General features: G+C 45.8%; 1 protein-coding gene across 7 annotated transcripts; it reads right to left on the bottom strand.

The window, feature by feature from the left end:
• Nucleotides 1-10,127: 10,127 nt before the first annotated feature.
• VEZF1 (vascular endothelial zinc finger 1) lies at nt 10,128-25,628 on the bottom strand. 7 transcript variants are annotated; one of them, XM_026517424.4, is made up of 6 exons: nt 25,341-25,628; nt 19,952-20,646; nt 19,112-19,175; nt 17,848-18,031; nt 16,432-16,575; nt 10,128-13,508 (listed from the first exon to the last, which is right to left on the bottom strand). In XM_026517424.4, exons 1-6 carry the CDS (start codon nt 25,371-25,373, stop codon nt 13,081-13,083), a joined length of 1,548 nt encoding a protein of 515 aa, XP_026373209.1. In that variant the 5' UTR covers nt 25,374-25,628; the 3' UTR covers nt 10,128-13,080. The 7 variants fall into 7 exon arrangements, with proteins under 7 accessions (XP_026373209.1, XP_026373206.1, XP_026373207.1 ...); XM_026517421.4 differs by having other exon boundaries at nt 16,432-16,578; nt 17,848-18,049; nt 25,341-25,614; XM_026517422.4 differs by having other exon boundaries at nt 17,848-18,049; nt 25,341-25,610.
• Between the last annotated feature and the right edge of the window lie 190 nt (nt 25,629-25,818).

Consider the following 25,818-nt stretch of genomic DNA (forward strand, 5'->3'; position numbering starts at 1 on the left):
AAACTGACTTCCGTCTGCGAGAAGGACCCCCGGAACCCCTCACCCCTCTCCCACAGCGCCAGCACCAATGTCATGCCTGTGCACTTTCTGTGAGCCGTCCCTCCCTTGCATAGGGAACTGCTCCCTGGGGGTCCCTCTGCCCCTCCTGCCCGCCTCCCTACTTATAGCTGGGGGGGGGGGGTGTTGGGGTCTTGCCGTTGCTCTCCACGGGAGCTCCTGGGAGGCAGGGGGTATCTTCTGTCTCAGTGACTGCACCTCCCAGTCTGCTGGTCCCCGTGAGCTGAGTGCAGATCTTCCTCAGCTGACAGTGGAGTTACACCCTGACAAATGCACCATGAACTGAAATGATCATACGTCAAAAACGCGGTGACTACCGCTAACCGACGGAGCACCACGGCTCAGCGAGGCTGCCTTCGCTAGGCTCCGGACGCTTCCATCCGCCTCCAGCTGGGCGAACGCAGCTTCCGCAAAGCCCATTTTACAATCAAGTGTTGACTGTCTCATGTAATTTATTGACTGCTGCGCTGAAAGTGAAAACCAGAATGGTGGTGTGGGTCCAGAATGGTGATCGGTACACCGGTTGTGACCCTCCTGATCTGGGGCTGGCCGGAGCTGCGTCCTGCTGCCTGCCATCGCCAGGGAGCGTTGTACCGCATGTCGCTAGCCCGGGGTAAGATCCAAATTCACAGTTCGAATTACAGTTTCTACCGAATGCGTATGGTTTTGCACCATCGTAAAGTCAAAAAACCACAAGCTGGACCATCCAAAGTCAGGGACTGTCTGCAACTATTTGCCAGAGGACAGGCCTCCGACAGGTGGGTGAGGCGCACCCGGCTTGCCAAAACCACCTGTCCGCCCTGCGCGGGTACCCGCTTGAAGGCGCCAGGGGCCGGCCCTCCTGCGCAGTGGCTGCCAGCTGGTCCTCTACAGGCGTGGAACTCAGGCTTACATAAACGGAATTTCAGGTAACCATTAAGATTATTTGTAAAGAATATTTAGTGTCTATAAAAATGTTCAGGACGGTCACCTGTTCAGCTCAGTTGGTTAAGCATCTGACTCTTGATTTCGGCTCAGGTCACGATCTCAAGCTCTGAGACGGAGCCCCGCATTGTCTCTCTCTCTCCCCCTCTGCCCCTCCCCACCGCGTGCTCTCTCTCTCTCTCTAAAATAAAAAATAAAATCTTTAAAAATGTAATTATTGTTAATATTTTTCTGGACTTCCCAAATTTCCTACAGTGACTGTACTTTCCTTTATAACCCTAGGCACGCACATGCCTACGCTTAGCCTTCAGGACCGCTGTGACGGGAAGGAGGAAAGGCAAACATAAATACCTTTCCTCCATGATCATGTTTAACTGAGGCGACTTCACCCCAGTTCCAGGACCATTTTCGTCCACCTCCGGTGTACCCCTAGTGAGACCCCCGAAAATGAACAGTATATGGCCCCTCCTTACCCCGCAAGTCCAAGGGGAGGGAAGATGCGGAGCCTCCAGCAAGGAATACGAGGCAGAGTGTGACCCCAACGTCACGGAGCGGGCGGCGGGCTCCGGGCTGCACGGGCAGTGGTGCGGGCAGTGGCGTGTTCTCAGGGGGAGAGGGCAGAGGGGCTCCTTTGACGAACTGGCTTCTGAGCCAGGCCTTGGAAACTGAAACGGTTGTAACTGGGGATCAGAGCCCTGCATCTGGGGCCCAGGCTGAGCTTGGGCATGGAGGTGGGAGCGTCGCGGTGGGCTTGGATGTGGGTGAATAGCGCTGCCGCCAGAGTGCCGAGTGATGGGCTGGAGACAGCATGCCGCGTGCGTGCGTGTGCGTGTGCGTGTGTGTGTGTGCGCGCGCGCGGGGGTGGGGGGAGTAACACAGCAAGAGGAGGCTGGAAAGGTGAGCATGGGTGACAGTGAGTGGCGTGGAACACCGAACTAAGAAAACTGCAGGGCAGGAGTTTGCTACAGGCTCAGGCCTGGATTGCCACAGAGAGGTGCCCGGGTCCTGCATCAGGCCAGCTCCTGGAGAAAGCCAGCCTGGAGGTAAGCATTTGGTAGAAATATTTCACAGAGGCTAGAGGTTCAATCCCGGCTTGGAACGGCAGGTTCCTTCTTCCTCCTAAACTCTCCCTAAACCTTCTGGGCACCATGAAGCGCCGAAGCACCTGGACCTTTGAGCCAGTCCGACCAGGGGACAAATAAATCCCTGCTGACCACTGTTTACTAGCGACATGCTTACCCCGAGTCTCAGTTTCCTCACCTCTAAAATGACAAGAAGAATATCACCTTCCTCCTCACTAGATCAAAAATAATAGTAGGATGGGGCACCGGGCTGGCCCAGGCGGTAGAGCCGGCGACTCTTGATCTCAGGGTTGTGAGTTCGAGCCCCATGTGGGGCATAGAGATTATTTTTTAAAAAATTTAGATGATAATAGTAGATGATATAGTTTTGTGAACACTTACAATGTGTCTGACCCTGTTTTAAGCACTTTTGCACATTTTAGCTCATTTAATCCAGAAAAACAGTAAGAGGCAGGCATTATTTTTCACTTCTAGTTTACAGATGTGGAACTGAGACACAGGAGGGTCAAGAAGCTTTGCCCAAGGTGCAGCCATAAGTGGGAGAACCATGATACAAACCCAGCCGGCGACTCCAGAGTCCATACCCGTCACTACATTCCTGCAGGGACGATGACAAGTATTACAAAGGCAAACACATAATGCTTTCTATGTGCCAGTTAATGTTTACATTCTTTTTTTTTTTTTAAAGAGTTTATTTATTTATTTGAGAGAGAGACAGAGCACAAGCAGGGGGGAGGGGCAGAGGGACAGGGACAAGCAGGCTCCCAGCTGAGCAAGGGCTCGATCCCAGGACCCTGAGATCATGACCTGAGCCCAACTGACTGAGCCACCCAGGCGCCCCAACATTTACATTCTTTTTTAAAATTCTTTTTATTATTATTATTTTTAAAAAATTCTACTCCCAACGTGGGGCTCAAACTCAGGACTCCGAGATCAAGAGTTGCACGCTCCACTGCCCGAGCCAGCCAGGCGCCCCGACATTCACATTCTTACCTCATTTACTCATCAGCTGTGGTTGACCTGTGGTAGGTACTACCATTAGGCCTCGTTCACAGATGAGGAAACTGAGGCACAGAGAGATTAAGTGACTTGTCCAAGTTTCTTTGCAGAGCTGGGAGAGGGACGCAGGTGGCCTGGCTACAGAGTTGTTTCCTCGTCTCTTCAATACATTCGAAGAATGATGCCCGTTTTGCTTCTTGTCATTCTTACAGTTCTGAAGAGGCCTGCCTGAGATCAGTTGAGCGCTAGATGTTTAAATCCAGTTCTTCCCAGCAATAATGATTCGTGGAGGAGCTTGGGGATGCTGCAAGATGAATATTCCTGAGTGGGATTTGGGGAGTGGAACCACAGGTGAAGGAATATCCAGGGAGGGCTCCTTCTTGCTCGGAGGGAAGGGCCCTCAGCCGGCCCCGTCAATGGCCAGGAAAAGAAGGAGAGGAAGCTGACACTACGCCATCGGGCCCTGAGCGAGGCTCTGGGCACTGGCGGAAAGGCACAAATGTCTTATTCACCGGCAGGAGAGCTTCCCCGGGGTTGTACCACAGCCGGTTCCAAGGTGGTGGGCAGAGGACCCTGGAGGGCCGAGTGATGTCTTTGAAGGAGATTCTATTTACTGGGTGTCTCTTTAAAAGGGAAAACAGAACCCTCTAGCAGGGCGGAGCCCTTGGGACAAGGGGACCCTGAGCCTATGGCAGGACTAGGGTTCCCAGGGTCCAAACCCTCAGGCCCAGGCCCAGGCCCCATCCTGCTCCCTTTGGGTCAAGGGGTGGTAGAGGCCATCGCTCAACTCAGCTCCGTTCCCTAGTCAGCAAAGTGTCACATGACGGTGGCGGGTCAGAGGAGAGACACAGCCAATATAATCGCACAGAGGGGCACGGCTACCGCTGCAGGGTCGGTTCACTGGAAGGCCGCACTGAGATTTAAAGGAGCAGGAGGACACAGGCATTTCTTTATTGTGGATTTGTGGATTGTTACTTTCCTCCTACGGCTTCTCATTTATTAGCATTTTTAATTTTGATGCTTAGATTGTTCCAGATTTGGCCATTTGCTTGCTCCTATGTTCTTTCAGTATGTTCCCATTTTCTTTGGTACATTCCTATCCCTACCTTCTTGTGCAAAGAGATGTTTCCACCACCATGGTAAACATTGAATCAGAACATCAATGGACACTAAATCTAGGGGGAAATTTTGATGAGGAACAGGATATTTAAAAGGTCTTAAAGTGTTTCCCCACAGACTGCTTATTAGTCGCAAGGGGGAGAAAAGTAATTATACAGTGGAGAAACTGGGCAACACCTTGACTGGGTGATCGAAATTAACATCGTCTATGGGGGACAGAGGGACATCATGCGCCTCCAGATATGATATCCCGAGCACACATTGCCTCAGCAGTACTCCGGCTGAGAAATGCATTATCTCAATGTAACCAAGGGGGAACATCAGATAAACACAAAATGAGGAACGTTTTATTAAAAAAAAAAAAAAAGGCAAGGGTCTGTAATAATAATAATAATAATAATAATAATAATAACAATAATAATAGAGCCAGTTATGTAAATGTTCCAGATTTAAGGAGTCTAAAGAAACACAACCAATGCGGTGCCTGGGTGGCTCAGTCTGTTAAGCATCTGACTCTTAATCTCAGCTCAGGCCTTGATCTCAGGGTCAAGAGTTCAGGCCCCGCCCTGGGCACAGAGCCTACTTAAAAAATAAAGAAACACCACCATGAAATGCAATACCTGACCCTAGACCAGACCTTGTACTGGGAGAAAATGCTATCAAGGATGGACAAAATTGGAATACGGGTGGTAGATTAAATAAAAGTATTATGTAAATGTAAGTGTATAAAGTTCATTAGAGTCTAAGAGCGTATCTCTAATTTTAGGGACTACAAAATTATTTAGGGATAAGGGCCATAGAGTATGAAACCCTGTAAAATTTCAAAAAAGAGAGAGAGCCCACATGTGATTAAGCAAGGCATAAAACGTTAACTATAGGTGAATCTGGATAAATGGTATACAGGTGTGTCTTGTACTCTTTTCATTTTTGCAACCTTTTGTAATTTCGAAATTTTTCCAAAGAAAAAGTTTTTCGAAAACGTTCCAGGCTCACTTTATGTGTTCCGTGCCCAAGCCCTGCAATCAGCTTTTTCTCCAGAGGATCCTAGTGAGCAGGAGTATTTAACCACATTAAAAGAGAGAGAGAGAGAGAGAAAAGCATTCCTAGCATATGGAACAACATGACAGAAGACAATGAAACGTGAACTCTAAGTGTAGGCGGTAGAAAGGGGTGGTTCTAGCAACGGCGAGTCTTCTGAAAAGCTACCCCAGCAAAGGGCATCCCAGGAGGAACCGTGGCCATCCCCCGGGATGCAAAACGCAGTCCTCCCCCCACCTTCCCACAGGCTTCTCCCTATTCGCCGCACCTGTGTGATTTGGGTGCAGGACACGATAACCTGACAGATGAGGCCATCCTTCGGCCAACTCTGCATTGGGGGGCACCTCACGTGTGGAAGCGCAGAACCGCATTTTATCTATTTACATAGAAGGCGTGCAACTACCGAGCGGAGAGAAGAAAGTGAAGCAGCCCTGAAGAAACTTAAGCGGGAGGACTGCTCGGGGGTGAATGAGCATCCTCGCCCGGCCAATCAGAACGCAGGAAGGAGATTTCACCCAATCCCGGCTCGGCAGTGCTCTAGTCGGGGCGGGGCCGACACTCCCCGGGTGGGTGGCTTGCCGCGGCTCCGCCGCAGCCCTGCTGTAACTCCAGTCGGCCCTGCCGGGGCGGGGCGAGGGCGGGGTCGCCGAGGGGAGGTCGGCGAGGTAGATCAGGCTGAACGGTGGCGGGCACTGGTCTGGGCACCCCAGGAGCTTGACTGATGCAGCCCTGGCAAAAGCCACGTTTGCCACGCTCTGTGCGGGGCTCCCCTCTCCGAGCGCGTGAGTTCGGGAGAGCAGGTGAAGCTGACTAGGACTGACTCAGGAGCAAGCAGGGGTGAGAAGGCTGTCAGGCTTCTCTCTCCCGTCCTGCCTGGGTAGGAGGTGGCGCTTCCTTTCCTCTTGGGAAGGTAGGAGGTAAGGCCTGTGCCAGGCTTGCAGCCAGCTTTAAGAAGAACTAACTCTCTCATTGTCAGGATGGCGGGACCGCGGAGAAGAGCGAGCGGTACGGCGTCTTGTCTGGATGTCATGCATGTGCGGGAAGGAGGCGAGATGGAACGACTTCTCTGAAGCAGGACGCACCGTCCCCAGATGGGCACATGTCATGGCAGCTTTTCCAGGTCTCCCAGCCTGGTGGTTCTTCCCTGGGTCTAACCTGCACCCTCTCTGCCACATCTCCCGCCAGACTTCAATTAGATGCTTTTGGGGAGATGGGTCTTCCATCTAACTTTCTCATCCTTAGATGAGGCTCTGGTTACTATGCTGGATGCCAGTCCTCAAAGTCTGCGAGTCTGAAGCGGGGAAACCATGCAGAAAAGCATTCAGCTCCTTTGGAGGTCTTACAGAGAATGTGGTTAGTGCCTCCGGGGGAACTGATGGCGTTGTTACTGAGATAGGAAATAGGAGGCCCAGGTGGAGGTGGGGGCCATTCTTGTTATCATTCTTATTTTATAGCTGAGCAATCGGAGGCCAGAGAGGTTATGCATCTTGCCCAAGATCACACAGCTCTAGTTGGCACAGCCTGGATTTATACCCAGGCTTGTCAGATCGCAACCCTCTGCTCTCCATCGCAACCCTGTATTACAGGGATCTTATGCCAGTTCTTACCTTGCTCGGATCCTCTGGGGGCCTCACTTACCTGTTGCTGCTGTATCTGGCCTTGGCACTTGGTTCTTTGAAGTGTTTCAGGTTTCCCAGACACATGGATTCATCCATACCAGGGAAAGTCAGCAAAACCCCAGGTGCCACGGCCCTACTAATTTGGAACCAGAGATTTAAGGGGTGTGGGACCTACAGTTCAAGTTAGAAACCAGGGGTGCTAGACTACCTCCACTTTATTTGGGCATCTCCCAACTCCTCCTGTTATACTGAGGAGGAATCAGCCAACTGCCTAACGTTACAGGGAGAAGCAACATTTAAATTTGCAGGGTATCTAGGGGTTCACAATGGAGCAAATGTGTTGTAGAGTTGCTTGTTGGGAGAACATTCTTTTTTTTTCTTTTTTAAGATTTTATTTGTTTGAGATGAAGCGAGAGTGAAAAAGAGAGCACGAGTTGGCGGGGGGTGGGGGGAGGGCAGAGGGAGAGGGAGAAGCAGTTCCAAAGCTGACTAGATCCCAGGACCCTGGACACATGACCTGAGTCAAAGGCAGACGCTTACCGACTGAGCCACCCAGGTGGTTAGTGCCTGGGGAGGACATTCTACGTCTGGAAACAGCATATAGAAAGGCTCTGTCTCCTTTGTCTCTCTGTCCTTCGGAGATGCTTGAAGCCACAGAGCTTCTGGTGTTGACAAAGTGGCAGAACTTCTCTTGTGTTGGACAGGCCACCGTTGAGTCAGGGCCTACTCTCTTGGGATGAAGCTCTGAGATTCCAGGAGAGGGGACCCCCACCTCTTCAGCTGAAAGTGGCTCATGAGTCCCCACCTTGGGGGATTCCATACTAATCACTTGACTCTTGCCTGTTTCTTCATCTACTGATGCTGTCCTTTTTATGGCTAAAGAACACATCTTTTCGGCTCATTGACTGAAGCGGAAATGATCACAGCTGACCAGGACTAGCAGCCTGTCTTGGAGTCCTCGGAGCAATCATGTCCAGCCCAAGGCAGATGAGTGGAGAAGGGAGGGGATCAGGTGATGGTTATACCACAGGAAGCACAAGGACATTCTCTCCAAAATCTTTCTCCCCTTCCTGGGCCTCTTCCTAACCTCCACGTCCCCTATTTCCCTCCTCCCACTCTCCCTCTTCCCCATTAAGCAAAGTTGGTGTCTCTCTGGCTCTTTTCCCACCATTAACAAAGCTAGGAATTTCTGGGCTTATGAGCAAGGGCCTTGGGTATCTAGGCTCCTTCAAGTCAGACCTCTCAGTGGATTGAGGTGACTGTGGCTTTGGTGGCCCCCCGATTGCCCCGAAGATCGACAAAGATTTAACTTGCATCCCAGTTCCTGCAGCTGGCTCCTCTCTCCATGAGCAGCCTCTGGAGTTGGTAGATCTGCTCCCAGTCTTGGACCTGGGCACTGACTTTCAGACAGAGCTGACGGACCAGTCACTGGGAGGGCATGTCCCTTCCATTGCCCCTTGGTGTCCTTGTCCTCTCCATTTGTCATGCCAAAGCAATAGCTCACTGGCGGAACACAGTGCTGGCCTCAAATGTCCATCTTTAGCCTGGTAGTTCTTGCTCCAGGTTCTTTATAAATGTGTTTAGGAAAAAGTGACATACAGGTGACAGGGCTGATGCAGCCAAATGCAGATGAACCTCACTTGGAGAAAACTCCGTAAGAATAGAAATTTACAAAAACACTCCAGAGAATTCCTCCTGCGTGGCTGGCAGTTACATACTCAGAAAGAATTCATTCCAATAAGAATAGTGATTTTAAATTCTTATTTTATGCACTCTTCCAACAGACATTTAGGGATTGGGAAGGAGATGGGATGTCAATTTAAGATAGTCAAGGATGAAGACAATTTCTGAAATGATGATGCGAGTCTGTGGTGATACAGAATCGGAAGCGTGAAAAGCCCTTCTCTTACCATGACACGGCAGTTTTTGTAAAGCGAAGTATACTTGACCCTCAGGGTCCAGGGCCAAGATCTGGGTCAAGTGCCTGTTTGGGGACAGGAAAAGCGAACTAGCCAGCCCCTGACAGGTTGCCCCAAGGAGATGGCTAGATTACACAAAAATCCACAACAAAGCCTTTGACCGGCTCGCCATTCCCTCCTTGGGAACTAAATGGGTCTGTCTGCCTGAAAGTGGGCAACCAGGAGAAGCTGGTTTTGTCAATGCACAAAGTCAATCAGTATTGAGTCCTGAGCCATCCCACACTGACCTGCCCCCACCCCCATTTTTACAAGACCAGGGGGAGATTATCCAGTAATCTGTTAGGGTCAGACCAGCTGTGGGGGAGATTTATAGGCTCAAATGGGGACAAATGGCATTCATTCAGGCTATGACTCTTTAAGGAGGAAATGGAAAGAGTGTAGGACTGAGGGCCAGATTTATGAGAGCAGGGAGGGGGAAAGTGATTACATCCCACGAATACACTGGACTTTTCGTCCAGGAAGCCTCGAAGACACTTCAGGGAAAACCTTCACTATTCCCTCTACATCCCAAACCAGGTCTCTTTAGAGAGGACCAAACTGTAGGGCCCCTTGAAAAGAGCAGAGACCTGGACAGCCAGGGCTGTAAAGATTAACTAGCAACCCAGTGAAATAACACTTCCCGTTTCCAGACAAAAGCAACACTAGAAACACTTTTCCTCCAGCTGTTTTCACTGAGTCAATAGAAACTACAGCAATTACCAGAAAAAGTCTGGGAAGCCTCAATTCTATATAAAACAGATGTAGGTATCCAAAACTTTCTCACTAAATGAGGTGTCCGATTCATCTTGATCTGTCACTTGAGTACTCACCATGTTTCTCTTAACAGCCTCCTTGGAGGGAGCGACCCACTGGAATCGCCTTTACAGGCCCCTAGTGCCCAACAGTGCCTGGCACATTGTTGGTACCCGAAGGACACGTGATGAACCTAGCTGAACACAAATGGGTAGGAGCCCCAGCCTAAAACCCTTTACAAGTAAAGAAACTGGGTTCTAGGCATGAGAAATAGTCTAAACCCATTTTCTCTTTTGGGTAGAACAGGAGCCGACATCTGTTGCCACTGCCCCAAGGCCTGGCTTCCTGGTTTTTCCTCACGCTGACCGGCAGGAGAATGTGTCCTCAGTCAATCCGGTGTGTGTCCACCCTCCCTTCTCCGCAGGAGCTTAATACCAACCAGCCTGACAGCACTCCCTCCCCCTTCCTCCAGCCGCATACCAAGATGGGTACACCTGGAGAAGCAGTGCTTTAAAAATGTCTCTACCATCACAGTGAACTGGTGAAGCTTCTAAGATATTAAGCAATCCATCATAACATTTGTGACCGGTTAACTTTAATTTGTCAAAATAAATCTGCAGTATTTTGCATGTTAGTAATACAGTGCTGGTATTGACAGGAAAAATCATCATCTGCTTACATAGAAACCTTCATTTAGGAGCACACCTTAGGAGGGAAATGGATATACAATAAAAGGCAAATGTAGGCCAAGCAGCGAGCCCTAGAGCGTAACAGGCTGGATGTCAGATTTGAGGATTATCTAATACAACTGTTTAGCTGCCAATCTGATAAAGGGAAGCTCTCAACCAGGTTACAACCAGAAGGGAAAAACAAACTCTGCTTTTTCGTAGCGTGGTGGCCGTCGTGCCTTCAACACTTGGTTGAATCAGTTCATCAGCATCAAAACTCAATTCCAGTTCCAAGACACAGGAGAATCTCACCACACAAACTATTCGGCCCCCCTTTCAGTGGCCCGCCGCCACCCCCTTCCTGCCAACTCTCTCCCTCCCAAAAGAAGACACGACGTGGCTTTATTATTGCAGACAAGCTTCTTAAGTGAATAAAGAATGCATACAAAATAGCATTTTAACTGAAGTCATACAATGAAGTCTCACTCCTGTTTATTATACAATGAATTGATAAAACAATCATTTCTAGTATATATCTTTTTTTTTTTTTTTTTTTTAAAGAACTAATACTTTCAGGGTTCTGACGACCACACTCTAGCCTGGGGGTAGGGCCCACACCTGCCCCCACTGAGGACTGCTCCTTAAGCCACTGTGGAGAAGCCTGGGCTGTCTGAATCATGGTGGAGGGTGACTGCCAGCCCAGCCAGAGAGATGACAGGTCCCAGCAGGCAGAGCCAGAACCCGGTCCTGGGGCTGCATGCCAGGAAATGTGGGCTTCCTCCAAATGTGGCCACTACCTGCCCAATCCAGGCCTCAGCAGGGCCATGTATGGGCCTTCCCTACACAAGTCCTTCCAGTAGTCCACACATAATGCTCTACAGATTAAAAACAAACCATCTTTGTACTGTGGATAGGAACAGTTGTAACAAAGTCATAGCTACATATTTTTCTCTACATTTTGTTTATTGAGACAAACTAATTAAAAGGCACAAACATAGGGCATGTTTACATGGACATTATAACAAACATATACATTAAAAGTGTAGGAATGTGTTGCCTTCCTGCTAAACAGAAAGTTCCTAAGCTTTTATATATACAAAAGTTGTACAATTTAATGTCCTAAAGTACAAAAGATCATTTATAAAATTATTTTACACTAAGTACTATTTTATTTTTTACTATGTAGTTCAACCCCCTCGAACTGTTTTGTATAATGACACCCAGATACCTGTCCCTGATGTAGGAAGTCCGCCTCAGATGTAAGGTGTTTGATGCTTGAACTGACACAGTGGGGTATAAATGGAAGTCATCCAGTTTGATAGTCAGTCCTGCAAACATTCTGCAAGATTAATACAACTAAATTCCATTTGTCTTAACTGTAAGATTAAAAAAGAAAAAAAAAAAACCAAAAACATATTGCAACTTAAAAAAAATCACAGCGTCTTGGTTTTAGTAACTTTTTTTAAAAACACAATGCTTTAAAAACATTAATGTGTGGCATGATGGTGTAAAGAGTATCTGTTTCCCTAACTTTTGGTTTCTACCTTATGTACAGAGATAAAACATTCTGCTAAGAAATAAAAAGCACATGTCTTGACGTGCACAATCATTGCTGGGTTTCTACAGGGAGTACAGATAGCTGTCTCCCTGAAAACACCACAAAGCTGATACAAGTGTTTTCTCAAAGAAAAAAAAAGTGATGTCCATATTTACAAAGTTGAACAAATCTGCACAATACTTGATTAAGAAACGGAAGGAGAAATTAAAAAAAAAAAAGATACACTCTGCTTGTTCTGAAGGGGCATACTACCTAGTTAGTGGTTAGAATAAAAACTGTATACAATTTAATATAAGACATAAACTCTAGTGAGCAACTAACACATCTTTCCCTGTTGTAACATCAACAGGCTCTGATTGGGAGAGAGAGGGGCATATCACATCCCAGTGCCTCCAGCATCTTCCAATTTAAAGCAATATATTTTAACTGTCCCAAGTACTCCTTGGCTCCTGAACAGGAGTCCCACTGGCCTCTGTTGTCAGGAGTCTGCCTGTCCACACGCTTGACTTCTCCTCTGTCAGTTGAGGCCTTTTCTTACCAAAACACAGTTTGTATATTTTGGTTGTTTTTTTTTTTTTTTTTCATTTTTTTTAAAAAGTCAACTACAATGCTATATTCCATCAGGATTAATATGCTGAGCAATATTTACATCTCCAAATATCAGGTCACAATCCCTATTATATGTTGAAGTTAGAATGATAAATTATCATATGCTTTGCATATCAGAGCTGGTATCACCTTTCCCATAGGGAATGCTGCCTGAAATTAACATATTCCCAAAGGTAAAATGCATATTCTCTGAAATGCATTTTATTATGACAATGCATGTATTTACTCATAAAAACAATAAACACAGACAATTCTACACTAGCTCTCTGTGGATTTAGAACTTCAGGTTAAAATGAGCCATCCGCCTTGTATAGGGAGAAGAGTTCTGCTAGTGTTTAGAATAAAATGATTTCTTGGGATTAGAAACAGTAATGCTGTTTTTTTATTTTGAAATGGATTTTGCTTTTTTATGATTGGTTTTAATTCTGGCATTTTACCTTGCCAACTACTACCTTGTTTAAGCAATGCTGTCAGCTAAAAGGAATTTCTGATTAAACTAAAGTGGTCCAGTGATAAGTTACATACACACCCTACTTTGAACAATCCCAGCCAAATTGGAGAAAAATGCTACTACACTATTATTAACTAATGTAATAAAATCTCCCAATTTCATGGTTTACTTTTTGCTTTAATAAACTAAAAGTAAGTTGCTGGTAAATATTTACTTTAACCCATATTTTGATTTTATAATACTGTTCACCAAGGTGGTGATGTAGGCAAAGCTTGGGGTAAGAAAGGCATGCTCTCTACAGGCCTCATTGCTATATTGAGAGGGGCGGCTAACGTCATAGGTGTGGGCAGGTTCATGGGAGACGTGATGGTGACAGGGTGTGCTATATTCACTGGAGCAGTGACAGGGGTGGGAAGGTTGACTGGGGTAGTGAGTGTTAAAGGAGAGGTCATGGACAATGGACTGGTTATAGTTACAGGGTGCCCTATGTTCATTGGGCTGGTTATGTTAACTGCACTTGAAACATTGACTGGACTTCTCATGCTCATTGCAGCTGCCACCGTGACTGGGTTTGACATCGTCCCAGACGACACAGAGGACGTGATATTGAATGGAGTAGTGAGAGTCACGGGTGTCGTAGCAGCCGTGGAGGTTTGGCACAGGTTAGCAGCTTCTAAAATAAGAAGACAAAATGGCCTTTAGACTCCCCAAACAATGAACAAAATTTACAAACAGCTTCTGAATCAACTTTTTTTAATTAAAAAGGACAAACCTTTAATGAACGAAATTATAGTTCTCTACCAAGCGGTCAACAAGAAGGGAGGCTCTTTCCGAGCACAGGACTGGGGGTGCCTGAATCTCTTTTCTGATGCTATACCTCCCACAAGGCCTTGGGCGACTTGTTTAGCCTGGCACTTTGGGCTTCAAATTTAGATTTACTTACCTACCTCACAGTGATGCTGGGAAGACCAGTTAATTTCTGTAAGGCACTCGGGGGGTGGGGACAGAGATAGCAAGCAGGGCTTAGTATTCTCACTACCATCATGCAGGCAGAGCCAACCATCGGCAGGCCAGGAGAAAGCTTGTTTACACAGAGCTGGGCCGATGGTCACACAAGAACAGATTATCAGAAAAATCTTCTGGTAAGGCACACTGTAACTAGCAGAGAGAGTTGTGTGTCCTCAATGCTATGTACTCTAAAGCCTCAGAGGTGAGGCTACATTCTGTTAAGGTTTTAAAAATCCGTAAGTAGGGACTGACAAACAAGCTATTTTCTTATCCGCTTACTTCAGTCTTAGAAAAACTGTTTAAACAATCCTGTTGTTTCTGGTTAGGTTTCTTAACTATGTTAAGAAAGATAAAATATCTCTCAGTGGGTTTACATTCTCCTTCCCACTCCCATTTCTCCTTCACTTTCTGCTGCTGACAAAATCACCCACTTTATGTCGTGTCATCTAACTGCACTGTTATACACGTCACCAACCATACCGAGGAGGACTAATTAAGCAAGAAGACCCTGCAGTGATTTGGGGGACCCTGGTCCCTGTTACCAAGCAAAGGCTGGGCACTGCTTAAAACTTCCCTCAGAAGTGACACCCCCACCGCACCCCTCAACAAAATTCAGCACCACCTGCTGGTGTGTCAGGAAACAGCAGTAAGAAGACAGATGAGTGGGCTACTTGTGTGTAACTCGGCTGTCAAAATGGAGAAATACATTTGAGACTAAAGATAAAGGTCTGCACACATCCCACACAAATGGCTCAAATCACCTCACGCCGACCCTGGAGTCGATAAGCAGCTCTCCCTTGATCAGTGTGATGAAACTCTGGCAAACTCCATACTCTATGTCAGGAATTCCCAAACCTGGCTGACGGTCAAAATCATTTATCTAGGGAGCTTTTTAAAAAAAATGGCTTCCCAGGAAATTCAATAGTGAGATTTAGATGGAACTTTGGAAATGTGTATTTTTAAAAAGTTCCTGAGATGGCGATCCAATTGTCACTCAGGGTTGGGAACTTATATTACCTTATTTAAAAAAAGAGACCTGCTGATTCAAGTTTAGGTTTTCAGGGCAGAAGTGTCCTCTCCTCCCAAATGTGACATTTTGCTAACATGAATACAGAAGTTTCTAACAGCAGTGGTCGTTTCCAGAGAGATTCATGCTACAAACGGGAATACAATAGCATTTTGTTTCATGGAGGTCAGAAGATGAGCTAAACAACTGAGTCTTATTGTACAAGCAAAATGAAATACAACACCAAATAGAAGCATGCAGAAAGAAAGAGAAAACTAACTCACTTCTGAGGTGATGGCAGCACTGCTAAGGGTATTCTTGTTTACACCAAAGGGGCTTTCGCTCTCACGTGTGCCATCACCACCCCCTCCCCCACCGGCACCTTTTCCTTTCAGTCTAACAGCATCCTTTTCTAGGACTTAAATAATTTTACTCTTACTCCTTCTCAAGTAAAACATCCTTCGTAACATGCTTCCACCCACCGTGCAACTGTCAGCATATATACATTCCCCCCCTTCTCCTAACAATAAAACATTTTATTAAATAATGACATTTGGAAGACAGGAGCAAGCAGCCGCTGAGGAAGGGTAGAAGGCCTATCTGGCTGCAATGCCAGTAGATGTATGAAAAAGGAAGCTATTCCTTTTATCTTTATCCAAGTACAGGGTGTTTAGAAGGGATCTGTGGAAGGGAACAGCCGTACTACATGAAAGCAAAGGAGGGAAGAAACTACACAGCAAAGGAATTATAGAGGAGCCTACAGGCAGAGGATTCCTTATGAATATAAAATAAAACAGTAAGACATGGCAGAGGTCAGGAAGGAAAGAAGGAATTTAGGAATCTCTCCCGTGGCTGATGGTACACTGACAAAATGATTGACTTGAAATGCCCACACGATAGTCCAGAAGCCAAAGCTCTAAGTTTTACGTTAAAGAGCTGTGTGGAGAACAGATACTCCAACGGATTTTTTTAATAAGACATATGAGAGAAAAGCAAACCATTCTCGGTTTCAGTAACAATTACAGTAAAGTCCCTAACCACGTAAGTACATACATGTTAAGCTAATGCCAGCTCCAGTGACAGACTGAATGAGATTAAGGGTAAGACCAAGAGAAGAGATATCAGCATCATAAAGCTAGAAACATGTAATAAATAATACAATGCAGAAAGAACATTAAAGAGCAGAAAGTAGCAAAGCTGTAAGAAAATAAACTTATGTACCATAAGAATATTTCATCCACCGCCAAAAGTGGGAATGTTTTAGAAAGGAAAAAGAGGAGCCCATAATGCATGGAGGTTGACATAAAAATGGAACTCTGAACATACATAGCAAAGGACCAAACCTGGCTTCAAATTTGTAAAAAAAGAAAATCAAAAGAACACGAAAAGAAGTACTAAGGATTTTTATTTGTTAAAGTAAAAAGACTTATCTGGAAGCTTGGTAGCTTTGTTGCTAACATAGTGTTTCCAGGTTTCCATGAAGCCAGATTCCCCATAGCTGTGGCTGCCTCCCTCGGGACCCCGGGGGCACACCGAGCCCACTGCTCTAGCAGCACCGTGAGCACTGGCCACCTCATCTTACCTTTCTTTCTCGCCTTGACAGCTTCTTCCCACAGTCTCAGTGTCTCCACCTGCTTCCCTGGCCAGCTCGTCACGTGCTGCGGCTGCGGCGGCGGCTGCTGCTGCTGCTGCTGCTTCTGGCTGCTGGTCTCCTCGCTCATGCACGCTACTCCAAAGAGAAACCACAAACGCGACATTTACCTTGAAAAAGTGCTGCCATTTTTTTCAAAATCTGAAACTTAGATACTTTGGCTCCTCATGTTTCTCTGACCTTTATCACTTGTCTTGACAGTTTTTACTATAGAGCATCTTCTTTTGCTGCTTCTGTCTATACTGGTCAAAATAGATAAATCAATAAAAGAAAAATAGAGAGAGCTGGGGAAAACCAATATAAAAGAGAAAAGAATTCTTTGCTGTATTAAAAAGCAAGTGTGTTTGAGAATGGAACTTGGGCAATATCAGCATGGACTAATTAACGCTCATCAAAATATCTAATAAAGTTGGTCACTAAAAGTAAATCTTTGCAAAGTTAATAAAGTATGACATGCTAGATAATAAACCCAATGTACTTACAAAAAAGCAAAAAAGGATGAGATTAAAACACATGAAACGTTCTTTCCAAAAACAAAACCAAACGTCGCTCTTTCTCACTCACTTCTGGTCACCTATTCTGAGCACTTGATGTTTCTGCTGCATGTAGTACATAGATAACGGAACACGGAACACAGACTTTCTCTGGTGGTTAGGGCAATCTCAAACACAAAGCCTGCGTGAACGTGAGTACTGAATTTTATCCGCGAGTCCCTGCAATAGTCTATCTTCAATTCTGAATTTAGGGTACGCAGAGTACTACACCTTCGAATGGATATGGTATCCCAACTCTACAGATTTGGGTTTGAAAAGCAAATTTAATGATGCCGCTTTCATCTTCAAGGTTATTTTATTAAAGGCATGTTACTAACTCAAACAGGAGTTAGGAGATACCAATGCTTAAGAACCTTCCTAACATTAAATAAAACCAACGAAAACTGCCTTGCAGCAGGTGCAACTTTCTAGCATGGCTTCTGCTGCCACAATCCTAAAACACTCGAGCTCTTTATTTAAACTCCACCGAAGAGGGACACGTTGAAAAACAGTTACAGGGAAATTCTGCTTTTTTATCTTGGGTGTTATTAGTAGACAAGCACAGGACTGAAAGCAAAATTAGTGGAGGGCTTGTCGATGCTGTTTGTATCCACACAGGTGAGGCCTATTTCCCACACCAGTATATACTCTCCACAGATGGGTGTTTACACACTTCAGTGACAGGAGAAAACATGTAAGATGAACATGAATGCAGTGCTGAGGGCACAGGGAAAATACCTTCAGTACATTATACAAACATCCAGATTTCATCAATCTGAAATGCAACAGAAATACAATCTGAAGTGTCACCTACTTTTACTGATGCCTTGTTTACATGTATTACAGTTGATACTTTGGCTCTGCCCGTGTGTCTTTAAGTGGCTGGTGATGTACGCTGCACTCAGAAGCTTCCCACAGATGTTACACGATACCTTGCCTTCGTGGCGCACCATGTGTGTCCGCAGTCTGTCTTTGGTGGCAAAGGCAGCAGTGCACGTCTGCATGAGGGAGGAAAACTTTTTTTAAATATAGACTATCCTGTTCTACTCATTTTAAAGTACGTTATATTCTAGGCATTATCCTATCCATGTCCGCAAGCAGACGGAGTTAGCTGAATTTTAATTGCATGTGTTACCTAGAATCGTAATCATAACAGAACATTTGGTGACTTTTAGACCCTTACATTTTGGGGGAAGAAAAAAATATCAACACAGAGTACTGAGAAGATGTGAGCTGTAGCATCAGTTAAACCTGGATTTAAATCCAGCTCCTTGATTCATGAAACAGTGTAACACTGAGCAAATTAACCTATCTGAATTTGTTTCTTCATCTGTAAAATGAGGGTAAAAATACCTACCTCCCAAAATTATTGGTGGGATTAAGAGTCTGGCCCAAGGCCTCGCACATAGCAGGCACTCGCTCAAATGACACTAGCTTCCTTCCTCAGATTGGATTTTTCTTAGGATTCAAATCACTTACTTAATAAAGTCAGTCATTAACACATTTAACTGAAAGGAGCAGAGAAAGACTTCCAGCCATAAACTAAAATTACTGATGTCTACAAAAGTCATTTGATTTAGCAAGATTCTTAACCTTTTCATTATTACAACTTAGGTCAAATAGAATCAACAGATTTTCAAACAACTAGAAAACGCTCCAATTTGGCAGACAAACATCCAATAAATGATAACATTTGGGAGAAAATTCCTATTTTCTTCTATTACAGTTAAAATCATCAACGCAGAAAATAATTTAAAGCATTTCATTCATTTATTCATTTCAAATACATAATGACTTTTGCAAGACTACAAATTTTTTTCTTGTAACGATAAATACTGTTGCCTAAGGAAAGGGAAATGTAGCTTAACAAAAACAACACATTTACATTTTTAAATGCTCTTGCCTCACAGAAATAGAAGCTGTCATTTATATTGTATAAAACAAGAATTCAAATGGACCACATTTACTCAAGTCAGTGATTCTAAGACTATTCAAGAACGGTGAGATTTGATTGGCTCAGACCTTCTGGATAATGTGCATTAAGTGCTACACTAAGGATAAGTCATTTTAACTCTTACTTGGCATTTGAAGGGTCTTTCTGTTGAATGGACATGTTTTACGTGACAGCTTAAGTGGTCAGGCCTGTGAAAGAGAGAGTTTCAACAGAAGATGTAATGGAACACACATTGAGAAATGCTACTCACGGTGATGTTTACATGCTTGGCAGCTTTGGGTGGAGAGCATTTTAAAGAAAGCTAGCGGAATTTCCAACTCCCCCTCCCCCCAGTGCAAGCCTCCCTACCTCTCTTACCATTAACAAAAGTCTTAGTCCTTTACCTGTTAATTTTTCTCTCCTAGTCAACATCAAATGTTAGGCCTTGGTTCTTTAAATTATAAAATACCCAAAGTTTTAGTCCTAACACTTGCCAGAGACAGCTACTACTATATTAACTTTTATTTAAAAGCCTTTAAAAATGAAAATTAGTGAAATGTTAGTAACCACAGAAAAATGGAAAAACGTCCTCCTAAACGTTATACTAAGAGTATCCAAGGTCATCCCAACTTCCAGGAAATAAGTTGCATTGATTTGCACAGTGAACCTCATGTCTAGTCACCCGACTGAATTGGAAACTGGCGGTTTTGCAGTGGTAAGAATTATAGATGTGCCAAATGAAGGCCTGAATCCACCAAGGCACTTCTCCACTGAAATATTAAGCTAATCACTATGTCACCACTTGTCAACCACACCAAACTGGAATTAGACCTGGAAGTGTAATACTTTATCTATCATCAATCTCCTCTAATAACACAGGCCTGCCCACAGCTATTCTCACATAAACCTTCTAGGTCACAAGAGACAAAAGTGAAGTGCACTGATACCTAATGAAAAAAAAAAAAAGCAAAGCAAAATGCAGTACCTCGAGAAGCCTTTCCCACAAACACTGCAAGTATAGGGTTTGGTGATGCCTCCTTCATGAGACCTCACATGGTAAGTCATCCGGTCCTTCCTCTTGAAGCGCTGATTACAAACAGGACACTCGAAGGGCTTTTCGTCCGAATGGGAGAGCTTGTGCCGATTGAGGTGGTACACATCTCGGAAGGCCTTCCCACACATCTCACAAGCATGGTTCTTCTTGACGGGCTTACTGGGTTTCTTGACAGACTGGGTCACGGGCATAGCTGTGGTGCTGGCACTGCTGCTGGGGTTGGTGCCCGAGGAAGATGTAGTGACTGTTGATAAGATGCCAGCAATGGTCGAGACCAACGAAGTTCTGCTGCTGTCCCCAGCGATGGTGGAGATAAGGGGGACCACCGTGGTGGGGGTTTTCTTTGACCGGGACACCAACTTAATCCCTGTGTGGCAGGACTCGTGGCGCCTCAGGTGATAGCTGTCCCTGAAAGCTTTACTGCAGTAAGTGCACACAAATGAAGTTTTGGGTTTTTCTTTTTTAATCCCAATGGCATCCTTTAATGTTTCTGGCGCTGCTTGAGGTTTCTGAGTTATTGGTATTGGAAGCAATGGTTTCTGATCAGGGGGCTCCACAGCAGAGCTCAGGAGGGGCAGCAAGCTGTTCTGCGCTGCCTGCTGTTGGTGATGGGAGGCTTCGTGGGCCTAAAACCAAACATTTACACTTCAGAAACTCAGCCTCGCACAACGGCCTTCAAAATTCAACATGCTCCACACAACAGAGACCAGAAGAAACAATCCAAGAGCCCATAAGCTACTCCCTGCAGCAGAAATCCAGCAACCACCTAGTTACCCTCAGAGCTCCCAATACAAAGCATTAAAATCACTGTGCAGACACAAAACTTTTACGACTAAGCAGCTGACAGTGATCTTGCTTTCAAACAGCTGACTACACACCATCCTGGTTCATAAGGGACATACCAGCTGATGAAATCAGTTTGCATTAGTCTGTCAGTGCTGAAACCAGGTTTAAATAACTTGTCAAAAAAATTACGCTCCAGACTTCAGTATTTACCAGTACCTTACTGCAGTAATGCACACACTACACACTCACACACATATAAGTATCATCCATTGGTCTATTTTACCTAGGAAAAGAAAGGCAGTCTTTCCCTTTCCATCAGAAAACTTAGTGACTGAGGAAGGAGGCTGTTGCTAAGTTAGCTCTCTGAAAACATGCACTATTTAAGTTTACTTTTCAAGTTTTCACTTAACTTTCCTACTAAAAGATCTGATTGAAATGAAACCTGCTATTAATCAGCCTAGAAGGCATCTGTGAAGGTAGCCTACAGCAAAACACCTGTCAGTTGTTTCTCGGTTCATTTGATCTTAAACTAGAAATCTGCACCCTTTAACACTAGTTGTTCAAACCCTAAACTCTCAAAGATAGACTAGCAAGAAAAAACAAGCTATAAATAATTAAAATTCCTTTCATTTTCATCTTCTTCCAGCACTTTTATGTTTCATTAAAGTATTAGACATTTGCTGTTAAAATGTGCTTCTCCACTCCAGAACTGGACACCGTCTGGAAATTTTCTTTAGTTGCACTGAAACCAAAATTTCACCGGGGATCAGGTTCTTGGTATTTATGAACAGTTACTCTCTTGGTTTTGATTCTTTCAAAATTCTCCATACTGATAAACATTTAGGAAATGATGGAAAAAATTCCTGAAATAGTTCTTCCTGATACGTTGTACTTTACCAACGTTATTTTTTAAATTTTGACAGTGAGCCCAAGCCCCTATGCTTGAGTTTTGTAATCCTAAAAGGATACATGCACCCAGAGGTAAGAGTTCCAAATATTTTAAGCATACAACATCCTAGGAGGGGCCCATCCCATCATCTTAGACACTCCAGTCATTTATTTAGCCTTCTCACTCTATAATCACAAGTCCTACAGTTAACTTGATTAAGAAGAAGAAAACAAGGAGACAGACACACACATTCACACAGAGCTTCTTCTCCCTTAATGGGTAAGAATATCTACACATAGCTCCACATTTACTTGATGGCAGCACAACAGCTAAGCCTGGAACCAAGTCTCCCCCAAATCATTAAGAGGTGTGGTAGTCGAAGTTACCAGTTCCCATTTAATAATTTTGGTTGAATGCCCCTTTGAGTCCTGGAAGTACTCACAGAAATTGTGTGCTTACCTAGGAGTAGCTTTCTGGACTTAGGGATTATACTGAATTATAGTCCACTTTTAATTTAGTTAATGGAGCTCCTATAAATGTCAGTGTCTGCCCACAAGACATCAGTGGAAACTTAACAGAATTTGGATGCAAATCTTACCCCCTTTCCAACCTGGCTGTCGGATACCCGAGTTTCCATACAGTATACAAACAGTTAATAGCTGAAGATAGCTCAAGATATACAATTTCAAAGGCTAACGGATCAGATAATAGGGAATGCAAATCTTCTGGACAAAGTTCAGACTTATAGTGTTTAGAGGCATTTTTCAATTCTAAACAACCATTAGTTCGATGGAGTACTAAAAGCACTTACTGCCATTTTACCAATTCAGATGTCTGTGGCAACATAAAGTATTTTTACAGCATTGCTGAAGCTCACTCTCACACGAGGGTCACACCAGGTCCCTGCTTCTTGGGTGAAATGCTGTAGAATGCCTCGACCACTACAGGAATCACTCTCTGAGGATTCCTAGGATCCCCACACTTCTACATGAAGCCTTCTAAGAGGGGAACTGGGTTTCCCCAACTTGTTCTCTGAGGGAGAGACAGAGTAAAATAACAACCATGGCCTGCCTTCAGTTAAGTGATTAAAAAAAAAAAAAAAAAACTTTTGGGTAGACTTTTATTTGACGAGTATCAAACCAAAGCTTTTATTTTATCTCCTATCTCTTTCAACTTTAAGGCTTTTTAACCCTGCCCAAGCTTTCCTTTTTCTGGGGTTGGCAAAAAAACAAAACAGAAATGTTATTTCATCACCCAGGGTAGTAGGATATAGCACCATGAAATCTCCAGTGCCAGAGGGCAAAAAATTTTGTACTGAAACAAATTAGCATCAGTGAGTCATATCTTGAATGTCCTGTTAGGAGAATCATCCATCAAACATCTTAACAGTTATGGCTTTCACTTTCCACCAGGTTATCTGGAAAGCAAGCAGGTATTAAATTGTTTTAAAATATAAATTCAATAGTATGCTCTAGGAAACAAACAAGAGAGTTTAACTCTCCCATTTCCCCAGTAAAAATTACTTAAAACTGAAACTGAGTAAGTCTATTCATACCTTTCCATAGAAAAGACTGAAATATTCTCTTTACCCATTCAACTGTCCTTGGCTCTAAATTATTTTCCAACAGTTTTCACTGCACACATTGCCAAGCCCAGGATCAAATATTAGCTTTCACACTTCTCCATCAGGTGGAAAAAAAGATTTTAATTGCTGAAAAAAAATTAAATAATATAAAATCTAATTAACAAGTTGATCAATAAATGCTTGGCATTTGTCTTATCCAGAAAAAGAATAAAAGTATTCCAAAAGATTGTTCGACTAGCTTTCCAAAAAGTAGTTATAGGTTTTTCCTTTACATAATATAGAACTCTCCCTTTTTTTTCAATCTCCATGAAGTTTACGGGCAGCAGGTTTAATATGGTAAATCTAAATCATTCCTCACAGGAAAATCACTTAGGTGGCCCATTAATTCCATATTTAAATGACCATTTGAAAATTTTTTTTAGAGAGGGCATTTGCCACTTTTACATCAATCTGGATGCCAACTAGTTATGTATCATATCTTTCCCCATGCATTTTTAAGTTGACTTAAAGCATGATAAAACAATACCAGATCAGAATGAGAAAAAGAAGTTTGTGAGTTCCGTAATTTTGCATATCTTCAATTTTAAGAAGCCAGAATATATTCCAATTAACTACTTAAAAATCAAATTACTCACATTTGAGAGAAAATAGGTCTTAAAACAATAAACCAGCTCTACATAATAGGTAATGTTTGAATTATCCAATTCCCTGTATTAACTCCACTGGGATGGGTCCAGTGGCTGGGAGGATTTTCTGAAAATTCTGCATCCATTCCTGGTTAGTTTCAAAAGGTCTCAAGCGCCCAAGCAACGCGTCTGGGATTTGACGAAGTTATTCAAAGAAGGAAAATAACCCAGAGAGGCGGGAAGAACGCATTTAAAGTGACAAGCTTCCTAACCTCCTCTGGTTCCGAAGTTTCCCGGTGAGCTCATCACTACTGCCCACTAAGTGCTTCGTTTGCAAATAGAAATGAAGCAGGGAAAAAATAAGTTCCAGCCTAGGTCTTCCCAACAGGGGTCCCCCACCTAAAATGAGCGGGCAAGAGGACTGCCAACGTATCGGCTACAGTCACTTTCAAGTTTCTTGCAAAAAGTGTAGACCAACACCCCAACGAATGACTCATCTGGGGGCTTTGTAAGCCGACTTTGTTTGCTCTCTTCACTTTCCGTCTCCCCCACTTGGTTGGAGGAAACGTTCGAGGTGGGACGAGAGGGAAAAGCGCTCCGGGAGAAGGTCGGGCCTCCTGGAGTCCCGGCCCCCACAGCTCCCCCCTCCCCGGCCCGGCTGGGGGATTCCCCGGGCTGAATGAGACGGCGGGAGAGCTGGACAGAGGGACAGGGTGTCAGCTGCCAAGGCTCGGCAAAGGCTTGCGAGAGAAAAAATGTAAATCCAGTGAAAAAGTTTGGGGAGGGGATACTCACTCACAACACCCCCCAACAGGGTAAACACAAGAGAGGGGCGGCGGGAAGGGGGAGTGGCGGGGAACCCAGGGATACCCGCTATTCGCAGGGATGGGGGGGTCAGAAAGTCAACACACACACACACACACACAAAAAGAGGAGACGGAGGTGAAAAGGAAAGAGCGAGCGGAAGATGGATGAAGTGCGTCTGTTGTGTGTGTGGGGGGGTCTCAGAGTAGGACCTGGGGACCCCCCCAGCCCCCGATGAGGGCCCGGGCCGGGCGCACTGTGGCCAAGCGGCCCGCGCTATCCAGCGGCCCGGCGCCCTCCTTTCTCTGGGCCGCGGGTGGTGACAGCGACCGGCCTCCTCCCTTCCCCTTCAGGGCGGGAGGGAAGGGTGTGTGCGTGTGCGTGAGTGTGCTAGGGGGGGCCCGGGGTTCACCCCGAGGCCTGCTCTCTCCCCCGCACCCCGTGAGGCCGCCTCCTTTCACCTCAGCAGCCCCGCTCCGCCGGGGCGGGCGGGCGGAAAAACAAAGGGGGATTAAGGCCGGGCCGGAGAGCGGAGCCGGGAGGGAGGGGAGGAGGAGCGCCCGCCCGCCCGCCAGCCCCGGGCCCGGCCCCCCTGTCCCCCCCGTGCCCCCCCGGGGGGGCCCCCAGTACCTGGAACAGGAACGCGGTCCAGTTGGCCTCCATGGCTGCGGCGGCCGACCCCCCTCCTCCCCACTCCCCCCGCTCGGGGAGCCTCCTCAGCCGGAGGAGGCGACAACAAAGCGGCGGCGGCGGCGGCGGCGGCAGCGGCAGCGGCGGCTCCTCAACATGGCAGCGCCGAGCGCGGCCACTTCCGGTAACCTCCGGGACGCACCACCGCCGCGGCGAGCGCGGGCGGGGGGGGAGCCCCGACCCGGCCGCCGCCGCCCCCAGCCGCCCGGACCCCTTCTGGGCGTCCCCGCCGCAGGCTCGCCGCCTCGGAGCTCAGCCAGTGCCCGCCGGCGGTGGGGTCAGGGCCCCCGCGGGGGGGCTGGGGTGGGGCCGGGGGCGGGGATGGGGCGCGGCGTCCCCCCCCGCGGGGGTGTGTGGTGCTGCGGTCCGCGGCTCAGGCAGCTGGAGCAGGGGGAGCGCAGGAGAGAAGATGGAGGAC

Source organism: Ursus arctos, unplaced genomic scaffold (genome assembly GCF_023065955.2).
Source record: "Ursus arctos isolate Adak ecotype North America unplaced genomic scaffold, UrsArc2.0 scaffold_24, whole genome shotgun sequence".
In the NCBI taxonomy this organism is placed as follows: Eukaryota; Metazoa; Chordata; class Mammalia; order Carnivora; family Ursidae; genus Ursus; species Ursus arctos.